The sequence below is a fragment of the Somniosus microcephalus genome, chromosome 10, assembly GCF_052327205.1.
Source record: "Somniosus microcephalus isolate GS21.2 chromosome 10, FLI_Smic_1.0, whole genome shotgun sequence".
NCBI classification, from domain to species: Eukaryota; Metazoa; Chordata; class Chondrichthyes; order Squaliformes; family Somniosidae; genus Somniosus; species Somniosus microcephalus.
The window spans coordinates 200411364-200426879 of record NC_140996.1 but is presented as its reverse complement, the minus strand read 5'-3'; the positions used below and the strand labels follow the sequence as shown (position 1 = coordinate 200426879).

Genomic DNA, 15516 nt, shown 5'->3' with positions numbered 1-15516 from the left:
AGGGCCTTGGTGAGACCACACCTTGGCCTAGAAATTCAGTGGCCTGCGCCACCAGTTTGCGCCCAAAGAGGGCTTTTGCGCCACTGTGCAAACCTACCGCGATATTTAGCGGGGCGCTAATGGCGGCGTTAGCCATTAGCGCTGCGCCGCCACCGATGACGTCATCGGTGTGCGCAGCGCCCCGTTATCGCCCCGCTGGCCATATTTGGTTGCTGCCGCCTCCCCCGCGCCGGCCGCAAACAGCGACCAGTACACGGGGCCTACCTGTGCCGGTAGTGGGGCGAGTTAAGGTGGAGGTGCGGCCGGCCGCTTTTTCGGCAGCCGCCTGCCCGCACCTCCTTCCCCGGCCTCCTACACCCCCCCCCCCCCGCGGCATTGCCGGCTGTTTCCAGAGAGCCCGGCACTTCTCCTTGGTGCCGGGCTCATTTGCCGGCACTCGCGAGCGGGGATCGCGCTGTTGCAGGCACCTCCCCCTTAAGAATGAGAGGAAGGCCTGCAGTACCACAGGCTGCCGTGCCGCAGCGGGTGGCGCTGCGGCAATTTACACGCTGATATTCAGTTTCAGCGCCCCAAGCGGGGCGCCAAAACCCTTGTTTAGCGGCCGGCTTCCACTTGGGGCGCTGAAACTGAATTTCCCGCTGGCGCAAGTGGCTCCGCGCGCAGCGGTAATTCCGGCGCCCAGGCGAGCTGGGCGCCCCTAACTGAATTTCTAGCCCCTTGAGTATTGTGTGCAGTTTTGGTCGCCTTATCTGAGGAAGGATGTTCTTGCCATGGAAGGAGTGCAGCGAAGATTCACCAGACTGATACCTGGGATTGCAGGAATGATGTATGAGGAGAGATTGGGTCAATTGGGCTCGTACTCGCTGGAGTTTAGAAGAATGAGAGGGGATCTCATTGAAACTTATAAAATTCTAACAGGACTAGACAGACTAGATGCTGGAAGGGTGTTCCCGATGGTCAGGGAGTCCAGAACCAGGGGTCACAGTCTAAGGATAAGGGGTAAGCCATTTAGGCCAGAGATGAGGAGGAATTTCTTCACCCAGAGAGTGGTGAACCTGTGGAATTCGCTACCAAAGAAGGCAGTAGAGGCCAATTCATTAAATATATTCAAGAAGGAGTTGGATATATTTCTTAAGGCTAAAGGGATCAAGGGATATGGAGAGAAGGCAGGAACAGGGTACTGAATTTGGATGATCAGCCATGATCTCATTGAATGGCGGAGCAGGCTCGAGGGGCTGAATGGCCGACTCCTGCTCCTATCTTCTATGTTTTTATGTTACAGTTTGAAGCAAGGTAGCTCCTGTCACAGCCTTAAAGTTTTTTTAACACAGCTGTTTTTTCCCTTTCCTATTAATTACCCCTTCCAGCCCCATTGCCTGGCTGAGAGGGAAAAAACTCAAATACAAAAATGTCACGATTTGAAGCAAGACAGAGCTCGGCTACTATCATAGCACTAAAGTGTTTTTTTTTAATCTAATTAATTTTTTCTCTTTCTTAGTTATCCTATAGTCACACAACATCGCCTGGCTGAGAGGAACCGCTAATGGCCTGTGCTTGCAGGCTTATGTCAATCCAACATAGCCTGTTGCTCGTAGCTGAGAGTAACCAAGTTAGACTCGTCCTTAGCTTTTACCACTCTTGCCCAGGCTTGAGGCAGTCATCCAATCTCAGCCCCATTTCCTCTGGCCATTTTGAAGCCGAATAACCACATTAAAATCACAGACAGCTTATGATGCAACACCGCATAATCCAAGGAAATAAATTTCGAGGAAAAAGTCTCGTTACTGACTGAACAAGACCTGATGGGTTTGTAGAGTTAAATTTTGGAAAATAAAATGAAAACTAAGCGTACAATGGCCCAATTGTTTCCCACCCGTATCTTTGGCTATCCTACAAAAATAATCTGGCAGCGTCAGTGGTTATTTAAAAGTGGAAGTTCGACTAAAATGCTATTAGCATATAGTGCAGCTAAAGCCATTATTAAACATTTTTCAGTCAGGATTTCCCATCCCCCCTGCCCCAAATAAGTAGGTAAATGTGTTGCGTAGTTTGGTACCGAGCCAGAGAGTTGGAAAGTTTCAGGATGAATCTGTGGTCTGTGCAGTTTGTTGTGTGTGGATTTAGTCAGGCTTCAGTCTCCCTGGGGTAGAGTTCCCGCTGGTGATCTTTATCCAGTGAGGGTAGCAAATTGGGTGCAGAGGAGAACAGATTCCTCAGTCAAGGCAGTCTCAGGCTGAAGGTTGTCAAGATCAAACCAGCATTAGAAAGAAATCATCCCTCCTCTGTGAATGTCACAAATCACTTACCTAAATTGTTAATCCCAATCCTATCAACAATAATTACAAAATCCTATCTCGCATTAATAAATGATTCAGCATTTGATTGCACGTCAAAAGCTCGTTTTCAGTTTTAGGATACAAACAATTCTTTGATGAGAGTGGGTCTCTGCTGGCAGTGATTGTTGTGAACAACCTGGAAACTTCATGGGATGAAAGACGGCTGAGAAATAAATAAAAGGTAATGTTGATCATGGGGCTTCCTGAGAAGTCAAGCTTGACTGACAGCTTGCTTCAGTGGCATAAATGGCCAGCGTGGGACTTCTGGGCATTACAGAAGCAGGCAACTGGGAGCTTTCCAGATCGCAGGCACTGTTCTATTAGTAAGGACAAAGGATCCTGACTCTGCCAATCATGAAATTAGACAAAAGTAATGAGTTATAAAAGCTATCATGGTACATTTTACAAATTGGCACTCCCAGTGCAGACCTGTGCACATATTGGGAAGTCGGGTGCAGAGATCAGATTTTTCAGCAATTCAAATTAATGAGAAATAAATAAAAAGTAATTTGAATGGACAAAAATCGTATGGGGTGCAATCTATTCCGTGTCCTAATTCCCATTATGGTCTCCTGCCGTGCAAAGCTAAGTGCCAGTGAAATCTACCCTGTTCTGCTGACTAAACATCTAATTCTTTGGTACTGTATTCAGAAAGCATCAGGTCTATACCCTTTAAACATTAATTAAACATCACACATCACAGTACTGTATTATATACCCTTTTGGCGACACTGAACCACCACGGCATTTAACTTGTCACTAGTATGAGGAATGTAACTAAATAATGGATGAATACTGAAAATTGTTCACAGGATCCTGTTGACAAACTAACAGGAATTTATTGCTGCTTTATGAGCTTTTAATGGTCTTATAAAACAGATTCAAAATCCTATAATGTTTCTGGTAAGAGGCACCACTTATGGCAACAGATTCTCCAATACTGAATGTAGTCGTACATTGGAGGTAAACTATAGAATTCGGTAGCTTACTGTAACAGAACTATGTAGTGATTATTATAATCATGGGGAATATTGAGAGCTCTTCTGGTACAAGCCGGTCAGTTACTGAACTGGCAGGATGTCCTGGCTAATTACATACCCAACTTTTGTTATGACAGGTGGCCAATTATGTGACCTATGTGGATATAACTGTTCATTGGATACTTATGACACACATGATTGTAATTGTGACAGAATACTGGAAAGTTACAATAGGCATCTGTCACAAGAGATGATCATAAATGTAACTACATACTAGATTGTCAATAAACTATCTAAAACCAGGTACTGGGCGTACTTAAATTGGTCAGTCTAGCAGAATAGTAAGAAAATCACAGATGGTATTATTTAAAGTCCTGCAACACAGGTTTGGCCTATCCCTCAAGACCTACATCAAACCTGCAATACGCTATCATTTTATGTAGTTCTTTGAAGGTTCTTACTACATTTTAAGAATGTATTCTAAAGGCTCACCCTTCTAACTCTGGTGTAACAAAGAATCTACTCTCAAAATAGATTAAAAAAACCTCCAACATTGTGTGTACTGTGCACAGTTCCGGTCTCCAAATTACAAACTGGATATAGAGGCACTAGAGAAAGGGCAAAAAGATTTAGACAGATGATACCAGAACTGAAAGGGTACAACTATCAGGAAAGAATGAATTAAGAGGCTAAGGCTCTTTTCTCTAGAGAAGAGAAGACAAAGAGATGACCTGATAGAAGTCTTTAAAATTAAGAAGGGGTTCAATAGCGTAGACGTAGAGAAGATGTTTCCATCTGTGGGGGAGTCCAAAACTAAGGGCCATAAATATAAAATAGTCACTAATAAATCCAATAAGGAATTTAGGAGAAACTTCTTTACTCTGAGAGTGGTGAGAATGTGGAACTCGCTACCAATGGTGTGGTTGAGGCGATTAGCATAGATGTATTTAAGGGGAAGCTAGTTAGGTACGCTGGGAGAGAGGAATAGAAGGATATGTTGTTAGGGTGAGATAGGGCATAGAATGGCCTGTTTCTGTGCTGTAAATTCTATGTAATGTAATTCCTGAACATTTTTTTAATAAACCATTGTTGTCAGTTCTTCAAGCATATTTTTAAACTATGTCATTACAACCCAGTCATTCAGATGTTCTTCAGAACATCTCCAGCAAGCTCCAAGACAAAGCAACCACTAATTGAAAAATATATGGATCTGTTCATTTCAGTGGGGGGGAGAGGGGGGGGGAGATGAATTAGCCTAATCTTTGTGAATTATGTATGTCCACCTCTTATCTCTATCTCCTACTAGTTCACCTTTCTTCTCAACTACCATGGTTGTATTCAAACCTTACCCATACAACCCAAGACACCAGTTTTAAATCTCCTTCCTGCTGTCCAACTCAGAGATACAGCTGCCTCAGCAAATTTCAACCATTGTATCTCCCCTTTCTCCCTCGTATGCTTGTCTGGCTTCCCCTTGGATGTGTCTGTGCTGTTCGCTTTGGACACTCCCTGTGGTGGTGAGTTCCACATTCTCGCCACTCTCTGAATGAGGAGGTTTCTCCTGAATCCCCTATTGGATTTATTGGTGATTGTCTTGTGTTTGTGGCCCCTGGTTTTGGTCTCCCCCCACAAGTGGACTGGACAGACTGGATGCAGGGAGGGTGTTTCCCCTGGCTGGGGGGTCTGGAACGAGAGGTCGCAGTCTCAGGATACGGGGTTGGACATTTAGGACTGAGATGAGGAGAAATTTCTTCACTCAGAGGGTGGTGAACCTGTGGAATTCTCTACCACAGAAGGCTGTGGAGGCTCAGTCATTGAGTATATTTAAGAAGGAGATTGATAGATTTCTAGACACAAAAGGCATCAAGGGTTATGGAGAGAGAGCGGGAATATGGTATTGAGATAGAGGATCAGCCATGATCATATTGAATGGCGGAGCAGGCTCGAAGGGCCGAATGGCCGACTCCTGCTCCTATTGTTCTATGTTTCTATATACTTCGGTGCTATTCAGCATGTTAGGATTGTACGGTACAATGGTATTGCTCTGCACTAACTGACTTAAGTTTGATATCTAGTTCAGTCTAATCTCATCAAAACAAACCTAAATGAATTCATTTTAACCATCTTTCCATTTCCTCTTCAGTGAGAGATTTTTTTTCTAGTGCTTGTTGTCAGTGGTTGGTCGAGACAGTAAGCTAGCAGGGCTAGCAAAGAGTTGATAATGCCTTCTTGGGCACATCTTGATTAGTTGGAAATATACAATAATGTATGAACAATATAGACCAAAGATACCATTTCCTCAGAATCTGTAAATCTAAAGTAATCATGTAACAAACACCTTTTTAATATTCTTTTGGTAACATCATACTGCACTGCTCTCAGCCATCAGCTACCCTAGAAGCCCACAAGAGACTGATAAAATGCCACAACAACTCTTAATCCATACATACACACAAAGCTATGTACCTGCTTCTTTCACTACTGTTCTTCACTTTTAACAATGAGGGAAATGGTGATTTTATTCATTAACATGAGAATCAAAACATTGTTAGAAAAAGTCATGAAAGCTGTCTGCATTTTATCAGCTACAGACAAAATGGTAAAATGAACAAAAAGTGCTCAACATTCTTATACATAGTAGGGGTGAGATGAAAGATGATTTATTTTTAGCCTCTAACCATAGCTTGGTGTTCAGATCATGTCTATAGAATGCTTTTGTGGTTTTCAAGGCCTCTCCACTATCCATTAATCTCTCTATATAGGTAGACAAGAGGATACTAACTTTTACTAAGACATGTTGATGAAGTAATAGTAGCTGTTAAGGTCTGTCATAAACCCAACCCTCCCCCAATACAGTAAGTACAAGAAGAATTCTGACTTACGTTTCCAATTGGGAAGGTACCATGCTAATTTGATTTTTCCCTCCAGCTATTCTTCATTATATGTGACTAAATGTCTCAACTATGGCATAACTCGGCAACCAAGAATAGTCAGTCTTTTCAGGATTCAACGTGAGCTTAACATATACATGCCAAGCTATTCATAACTGCTTGATCATTTGCAGTGCCCCTCTGAATGCTATGCCAATACTACATAATCAAATGTGCGGATGCATGTGGCTGGGATTTTCATTGGAGCAGCTCCCGCTCCACCTCCGTAACTTCACTGGAAAATTGATGGCAATAATATAAGTAGGTTTCCCTGAGTCTTACAATACTCTGTGCTCTCAATGAAGCCAAAACCTGTCCTATACATTTCTCATGAGCCTGTGTACAACAACATGATTATTCCGCCGGTCTTCAGGTGAACAACCCAAAGAACCACCTTAACAGCTTCTGGTTCACTGCGATCCCCCTTCTACATCTATTGCTGTTCACCATGACCATTGCCATTCTCCCCACACTCCTGCCTAGAGAGGCTTTTAGAAATCACGTTTGCACACTGTTCATGCCTGCTGCCCTGCTATTAGCTAAGCAATGCAATGTGCAATCCACTTCCTCCCATCAAATTGGCTCATTAAGGCCTTCTATCTGTTGCAGAACACTCCCAACAGTTTTTCAGACCTCCATTCAGATAGATCCTTGCTACAGCCTGTTGGATTGGATGCCAATGAAGTTTAATGCTCCTTCCAGACCTTAGGGATGCCCTCATAGGCTTGTCGGAGAGCACCAGACTTGTCCGTCATTGCCACTAGCCCAGAGGAACCCTTTTGATCATGTTTAGCAACAGACTAGTCAACAGCAAAATGATTTTGGATCGGTTGTTAATGTGACAGTCTAAGGACTGTGCAATCTCCTTCAATGGAATCTTGGAACTCCACAGCCAATGGCCATGTGCATTGTTGGTGCTCCAAGATTCAGATGAAGCTGAAGCATCCAGGATATATGGGCAATATTAACAGTTAACACAAGTAATGCTCACCAGTTTCTTAAGAGGCACAAAGGAATCACTGAATCGTAAATGTTTATAGCACAGAAGGAGCCATTGTGCCTCTGCCAGCTCTGTGGTAGAGCAATCCAAAATTAATCGCACTGTCCTGCTCTCGCCCCATTATGTTCTATTTCAAATATTTATCCATTTTCAATTTAAAAGGTTCAAGGGTCTTTACCTCAGGAGTAGAATGCCCTTTAGTGAGAGTCACTCAACATGTCACTCAGACTCTGGAATGTTTCAATAATGCCTAGGAATCCCTAAAATGTTTTACTTAGTTGCTAACATAATGTACATTTATTTCTGCACACAGCACACATTATATAAATTAGATACCAAGGAGCAAATTAAAGGTTGCAATCTAATCTTGGGAGTCCAAATGATATTTAGAAATAACTTCATCATTAGTCTTGATGGTTATGATATTATATTAATGCTAATCAGTTTTATAACTCCTAGATAAATCATTTTATGTTTCTATATTTCTATGTTTCTATTCTTATTTTGAACAAGAGCTCATTAAACATACACATCAGCCCTGTCAGTTCAGAGGCACCTACAATACTCCAACTAAGAATGTTAGAAACAATAACTAGCTTCCTGTTTTATTCGTTGTTACATGGTCTTTTTTTATATACTTCAAGTAAATTACTGTCACACCTATGATCTCACAATTAGCACATAGGAGAGAATAATACGCAGACGTGACAACAGTTAGGGTATTGGGCAAGCATTTTTTTTAGATTTTATGGAACACTTTTCCTCCTTGCTTCCCAATGACAGCATCAAATGCTCTCTGGGCAGGAGTAGTATGGGCTAGATGTCAAATGAAAGCTCCTTCTAATCTGTGTTGACAAAGTACATTTACCCTAGTTTCAATACAGCACCTCTTACTCGACCAGTGCTACCTTACCATTTCCCAAGACAACCATCATTACACCATCACTAAGTGATACTTTAGTTTATGCTCTATATATAGGCAGTTGACCTAATCTTCTTCATCACTCTACCTCTCTCTCCTCCTTTAAGATGCTCCTTAAAACCTATCTCTTTGACCACACTTTCAGTCACTTGTCCTAGTATCTCGTTATGTGGCTCAGTGTCAAATTGTGTTGGCCCTGTGAAGGGCCTTGGGACATTTTACTACGTTAAAGGCGCCATATAAATGCAAGTAATTGTTGTTTTGGTGCTTAGAGCTGGAATGAGGCTATCCAAACACATCTCAAGTAAGACCTTTATACCTAGGAGAAAAGGAAAGAAGTTTTCACCTGATCAATCTGGCTGGATTCAAACCCAGGTCTTCGAGGTGAAAGATGAGTGTGCTAACCCAGTGTGCCATCCACACAAGTTAAATAAACATTACAACTGCAATTCAAAATGGGCAGGTACAAAAAAAGAGTAATAGAAAAGATGCCAATGCTTTATGGAAAGTAAGCCACCAACATAAGAGAATATGCCTTCAACTGTCACAAATTATGCTGCTTGATATCCAAAATTAATTTCTTTGTTCCACCACTGTTTGTTTCCTTATTGCTTCCCTCCTACAGGTAACAAATCTTTCAGTTTCACTGTTACGCTGAGCAAAACATGAGATTGAATGTCAAGAGTTACTTAAGGTTTGAAGATATGTATCTTATAGTATACAAATACATACCTTCCATTTTCTTCCAGTAAACTTTAACCTGAAGTTGATTGTCCTGATAGAAAGGGGCCCCGACATCAATGAGACGCATAGTTCTTTTCCCATGAGATGATGGGAGGGCATTGACAACACCATGCCTGGCTTTTGTTGCTGAAGGTGATAGCTCTCCTTTGAAGAAATAATGCCAGTGTTAAAGCAATTGCTGCAAAATAACACGTCATGTTTTGTGCAGCTGATGGAGTACACCATCCAAGTGCAAGTCCTGTTCATTATTTTAGACAAGTTAAGATGTCCCCAAATCCATTGCAGAAGGGGAATTCTGAAAAATGGCCAGTTTGGTTCCCACTCATTGTTACTATTAAGCCATTAAACCATTTGCATTACAGCACTTTTGCCAACAAGTCCAACCATGGCGGCAGCACATTAAAGTAAACAAGGCAATGCCGCTGTCTCCGGAGCACCAAGAACCACCTCAAATGGCTTTTGTTGCCCCAGCACCTCCAGAGGCAGCACCATGTCTCTGCCATACAGGCAGAGTGCTCAGTCCACCTGTACAGCTTCAACTTGAAGTGGTTCTGAAATAAAGACTTGCAGTTTTACACCATCCTATATCTCACAGAAACATCAAACTACTTCACACACACTGAATTACTGTGACGTGTAGAGATTTATCATGTAGGCAACAGCCATCATCTGCACAGCAATGAGATGAATGACCAGTTTTTAGTGGTGGTTGCTCGAGGGAGGAATGTTGCCCAGGATAGTGAGAGAACTCGCTTCTCTTCTCTGCACAGTGCCATGGAATCTTTAACGTGCACCCGAACCGATGGAACCGCTAAACAGAGTCTCATCCAAAAAACAAAATTCAGGCAATGCAGCACTCCTTCAGTACTGCACTAGAGTGTCAGCCTAGGTTGTGTACTCCAGCCTGTAGTGGGGCTTGCACTCTTCCAACTCAGTGGCATAGATCAAGGTGAGGCACCAATGTACTATTCACTACAAAGAGAGCATTAAATAATCATTTCAATATCATTATAGTGCCATTATCAAGTTGCTGATGATGCAAATGCCAGTTAGGTGTGTGCAAATCATGCCCCATGTTTCTTCAATCCAGCCATCACTTTAAAGATTTCTCAGTGATTGGTCTCAAATCACTGATATCCAGACTGTGGAGACAGTGTCGCAGCAACATTACACTGCTGTTCCCAGAAAAAATAGGAGTGTGCCCTTTTGTGCCTCATACTGGTGAGAAAATAGGCCTTTAAAAATTTCCTATACTGTGTAAGTCCAATTTTCTGTTCAAATCTGTTGAATTTGAACATGCCAACACAAAGGCACGGCATGCTAAATATAAAAATGCATTCTTTACACAGCAATATACTGCACTTCAGGCCACTAAGTAAAATCTATTTGTTTGCTCTATGAATCTCAGATTTGTGCTTAACATCAGTATCAGTTTAGGCGCAAATGGCTCAAATTAGATGTTTAAACTTTGACTGCAATCTGTTCCTTAAATGAGTGACAAGTTTGTATTATATTACACAAATATTGACTGCTTTAAAAGGCTATACGCATTGCCTTATGGATTAGAAAGTTGACTTAGAATATATTATGGTACCTAAAGTCAAAGGCTTTTGTAAATATGACAGTACTTGAGTACTTACAGCCAGTGACTGGAGTCAATATTTGTTTTAGTTATATATACTTTTTGGCTCTATTCACTATTAGAAGTTCAGCTCATTAGCCACATGAAGTCCGTTCAGTACATTTGACAGCAATCACCTTCACTGTGGGACCAAGAGGTAAAGGTCACTCTATTGTGTTTGCTGTTCTACTATCCTCTGATGATACATCCTGAAGAGTGCAGCACTTCCCAGCTAATCAACAGTCTGTACTGAAAATGAGATTATATTTAACAGACCACATTCAGGTTTCTAGTCCATGTATCCTTTCGCTTACGTGCAAATAGTCAGCTTTTGAATGTTATGATGCTAAAATATTATCCTGAAAGTACTCCCATCCTTAAAAGTTGCAGAATGGGACAGCATATATTACAAGAGCTGTACGGAGCCGGTCAGTATAGTGAGAGACTGATGAATTCAGAGGGCAAGAGAAGTCATTGTTACTCGGGGTCAAAGGTCATTTCAATGTCATTTTGCCTGGAATGCTGTTGCCATCTTTTCTTTCACCCTCTGATCTCACTTGCTGAAGATTGTGAAGTTGCTCAATACCTGGTTGTTATAATTTAATAGAAAAATAAAGGGATTCTACACTTATCCAATATGTTTGCTGACATAAAGGAATGAATCTTGAAGGTTCTTATTTTTTTCAGTCTTTGCAATGTTGTTTTTTTTTTACAAATTTCCATCTAATCAGAAAGTCACCAAATATATAGAAATTTTTTTTTTTGCTTTTTATCCTGTATCGAGGTTTATAGCAGTGGCCTCAAGATATTGTGAAAACAAGAGGATATTATAGGTAGTTGTGACAAAATATGTACAAAAGTACAGAATCCTCACTCTGTCTACCCACTTGAGTGTAATCCTTCCTCTCCCCCAACCTGATGCAGTGCCCCTCTGCTTAAATCCTGGTGCTCCTGCCTCTCCCCATCTGCCTGCCTGCTTGAATCGGACTCTCTCTGTCAGCAAACTGACTCCCAATGCTGGTGACTCCCCCACCCCCTTGTGGCGGCCGCCACAAACACGAGAGAAACACAAAAACAGAAGAGTGAAAGGGAAGAGATGCGAAGTGACGAAGGAGGGGCACAAAGTGAAGAAAAACAGAACAGCAAAAGTCACAGAAGAAATGCGGAGGCACAGGAGTGAAGGAGGAGCTAGGCAGCGCACTGAGAATGTCATTGATAGCATGGATGTAGTTCTCCCATCATCTGCAATACACTCCAGTATAAAGTCACTGACCTCCAGAGACTCAGTCGAATTGCAGACCCACATTTCTCTGGGTCTTGTAAACTGCATTTGGTTTCGATGTACTTTTTTGAAGGTGAGATTATTTTATTTTTGCAGGGTCCCACAAACAGCAGAGTGATAATGACCAGATAATAGCATAGAGGCGAATAGCATAGATGCATTTAAGGGGAAGCTGGATATGTGCATGAGGGAGAAAGGAATTGAAGGATATGTTGATAGGGTGAGATGAAGTAAGGTGGGAGGAGGCTCCTGTGGAGCATAAACACCAGCATGGGCCTGTTGGGCCGAATGGCCTGTTCCTGTGCTGTAAATGCTATGGGGTCATTTTAACCCCCAAAAACAGTTGGGTTTGAGTCAGGTGAAAAGTTAAAATTTTAAAAATTTCAAACCTGACTCCAACATGCATGAAACCCACCCACTTCCAGTGAACCAGGGGTCACAGTCTAAGGATAAGGGGTAAGCCATTTAGGACAGAGATGAGGAGGAATTTCTTCACCCAGAGAGTGGTGAACCTGCGGAATTCTCTACCACAGAAGGCAGTGGAGGCCAATTCATTAAATATATTCAAGAAGGAGCTAGATATATTTCTTAAGGCTAAAGGGATCAAGGGATATGGGGAGAAGGCAGGGACAGGGTACTGAATTTGGATGATCAGCCATGATCTCACTGAATGGTGGAGCAGGCTCGAGGGGCTGAATGGCCTACTCCTGCTCCTATCTTCTATGTTTCTATGTTTAACGAAGGCGGTGGGGCGACCAACCACTCTCTGAGAAGGGTTGGTCGGGAAAAGTTTTTAATGAGGCTGTGTGCCTCCATTTTAATACGCTTTTTTATTTTCAACTAATGTCGGCTGGGTTTCCTGGGCCTTGGTAAAAGGAGGTAAAAGGAGGCAAAGAGGGCTGGATCCGTAAGGCAAGTGCCTTTACAGCATTACTTGTGGGCCAGGAGGAGCAGGAGTGTTTCCCCCTGGCCCAACAAGCTAACTTGTAAACACCCCCCGCAATCTGTCCACTCACCACGCCGCGATCTCATCCCCCCGACCACCATATCACCCCCCCAACCACCATCTTGGCCCCAGACAACCATCTCGCTCCCCCGACCACCATCTCGTCCCCCGACCACCATCTCGTCCCCCCTGACCACCATCTCGTCCCCCCTGACCAGTATCTCGGCCCCCCCGACCACCATCTCGGCCCCCCCGACCAACATCTCGCCCCCCAGACCACCATCTCGTCCCCCGACCAGTATCTCGGCCCTCCTGACCACCATCTCGTCCCCCGACCACCATCTCGTCCCCCGACCAGTATCTCGGCCCTCCTGACCACCATCTCGGCCCCCCCGACCACCATCTCGGCCCCCCCGACCACCATCTCGGCCCCAGACAACCATCTCGCTCCCCCAACCAGTATCTCAGCCCTCCTGACCACCATCTCGCCCCTCAGACCACCATCTCGCTCTCCCAACCACCATTTCTCCTCCCCCCGGCCACCATCTCCCCCCGACAACCATCTCACCGCTCCCAACCACCATCTCGCCCCCCCGACCAACAACTTGCCCCCCCCAGACAACTATCTCACCGCCCCCTGACCACCATCTCCCCCCCAAGCATCTCACCGCCCCCGACCACCATCTCGCCCCCCCACCCCCGACAACCATTTCACCCCCCCGACCACCATCTCGCCCCCCCAGACAACCATCTCGCCCCTCACCAGCCACTATCTCGCCCCCCAGACAACCATCTCGCCCCTCACCAGCCACTATCTCGCCCCTCCCCGACCACCATCTCACCCCCCCAGACAATTATCTTGCCACCCCCCCACTCCGACCACCATCTCACCTCCTCGCAATCTTTCCCCCCATCCTAGACCCACCCCCGATGCTGATCTCTCCCTGCCTACTCCTCCGCTGCGACCTTCTGCTGCAGGCTTTCCCGCTGACAGGCAGCCAGCCTACCAATCAGGCTGGCTGTTGGGAAGGAAACCTGGGGAAAAAATCAAAAAGGTTTCAGCTACAGGACGTTTCCCGTCCATAATTCCTCCTCCCCGCTCCGAGGTAACTATTGGGTCCCATGTAATTATGTGTGAAATAAACAAGGGGGAAGCAATGGAAACATGATTTTCCCAAATAGCACAATGCAACGACAACCCTAATTGCAGTAGATCTCATAGGGGAAACGTGGGAAGGAGTGTGGTAAGATGGGATAAACCTTCACTCCAGTAGTAGAACGTTCAGTAATATCCGATACATTTCACATTTTTAGATGATGGAAACTAGATTTGAAATTACTGGCGACAATGTTATTGTACACAGCTTGTATGAAATTGCTCTCTTGGCTATTTTAACCCATTCATTTTCAATGGGATGGTGCCTCTGCTAAAATAGTGGAGAGAGAAGTGTTTGATATGGCTGCATCGAGCCTTCAAACAGTAACATCGCTGACAGTGACTTCCAAGCTTAGGTTGTTAAAATGTAAAAATACATTTAAGACATGAGCACACTGAGCATTAAACAGCAATCTCAAGTTACCTGCTATTAACACTGCAATAATCAGAAAAGAAAATGATTCCTTACTCATGCTGGGTGTTCGAGGAGTGCCAAAATACAGGGAGACTTTGGGACCTTTTAGACGTACTTGAGCCCAATACGTTACAGCTTGCAGGTCCACCATATAGCTGTTGTTGGGCTGGAGTCCCTCCAAGATCACATAGTTTTGAGACTGTAAGGAGTACGAAACACTGTTGATTATGCATACAGTATGTGGTCTGATTATAAGCATCTAAATTCTGCTCCAACATGGAATACAAGCAGAAAGTTCAACTGTGGTCTTTGAAAACAGAATTCCTGTGTTTTATTGAACTACCCTACCAAATTTAGCCCCTCATTTGCAAACCAAAATAGCATACAATCATCATAAATTGTTAGGTGGATGCACACACAAATATGTAGAGATGTGTTGTATTCCTGTTTTACTGCGTGGGAAATGCACTGCCACACAAAGCATTTGTGTCTCATACTTTTGTTTTAACTGGTTGACCACATTTTCTTTCCCACTTGTTAAGTATGTGTATTGTATTGAACAATTAACACAAAGACTTAAACGTATAACTCAAACAGGTCTTTACTGGTTGGAGGTAGGGACTATACATAGGTCTTTACTTCATGCCCACAGGCGGGAACTGAGGGGGATCAGTACCCACAGTACTATTTATACCCCTATGGCCAGGAGTGGTACTGCGTATCACTACGCCCAACAAGTAGTGCAGTCCTGTCCATAGGTTCAAAGTAGCACACATATTACATACACAACATTCCTCCCTTCCTAGCTTTACAGTCATCTCCCCATTTAACATAACGTAATAACATATATACATATATAACTTCAGGTTTACATAACAGAATAACATAGATACATAGATAACTTCATGTCAAAACAGATCACAGATTCAGTCTCTGCGGAAAACAGTTCACAGATTCAATCTCTGTGGTGTAGTCGGTTCACGTTGCTGGAGTGACTCATTCAATAGTCCTTCCATGGATTTAACAGTTTGAACTTCCGAACTGAATTGGCTCCGTTCGGAGGGACCACGTGTGTGATCTGGTAGAGGTGATAATGGTTCAGATGGGTCATCTTCTGTTTTTACTTTTCCTTTTCTGCTTCTTGGAGACTCTCTGGGCTCCATTGTCAGCTGCCACAGCTGCCA

At 43.6% G+C, this 15516-nt stretch overlaps 1 protein-coding gene across 2 annotated transcripts in view; it reads right to left on the bottom strand.

Moving 5' to 3' along the window:
- The window catches only part of anos1 (anosmin 1), a 308406-nt gene that overhangs the window by 21087 nt on the left and 271803 nt on the right, over positions 1–15516 (bottom strand). Inside the window, exons 8-9 of one of the 2 annotated variants that reach the window (XM_085999449.1) lie at positions 14342–14531; positions 8901–9056 (exon numbers count right to left, since the gene is read on the bottom strand). In XM_085999449.1, the coding sequence (XP_085855575.1) occupies positions 8901–9056; positions 14342–14531 (346 nt within the window). The remainder of the gene's footprint in view (positions 1–8900; positions 9057–14341; positions 14532–15516) is intronic. The other variant, XM_085999450.1, reaches the window with a different exon arrangement.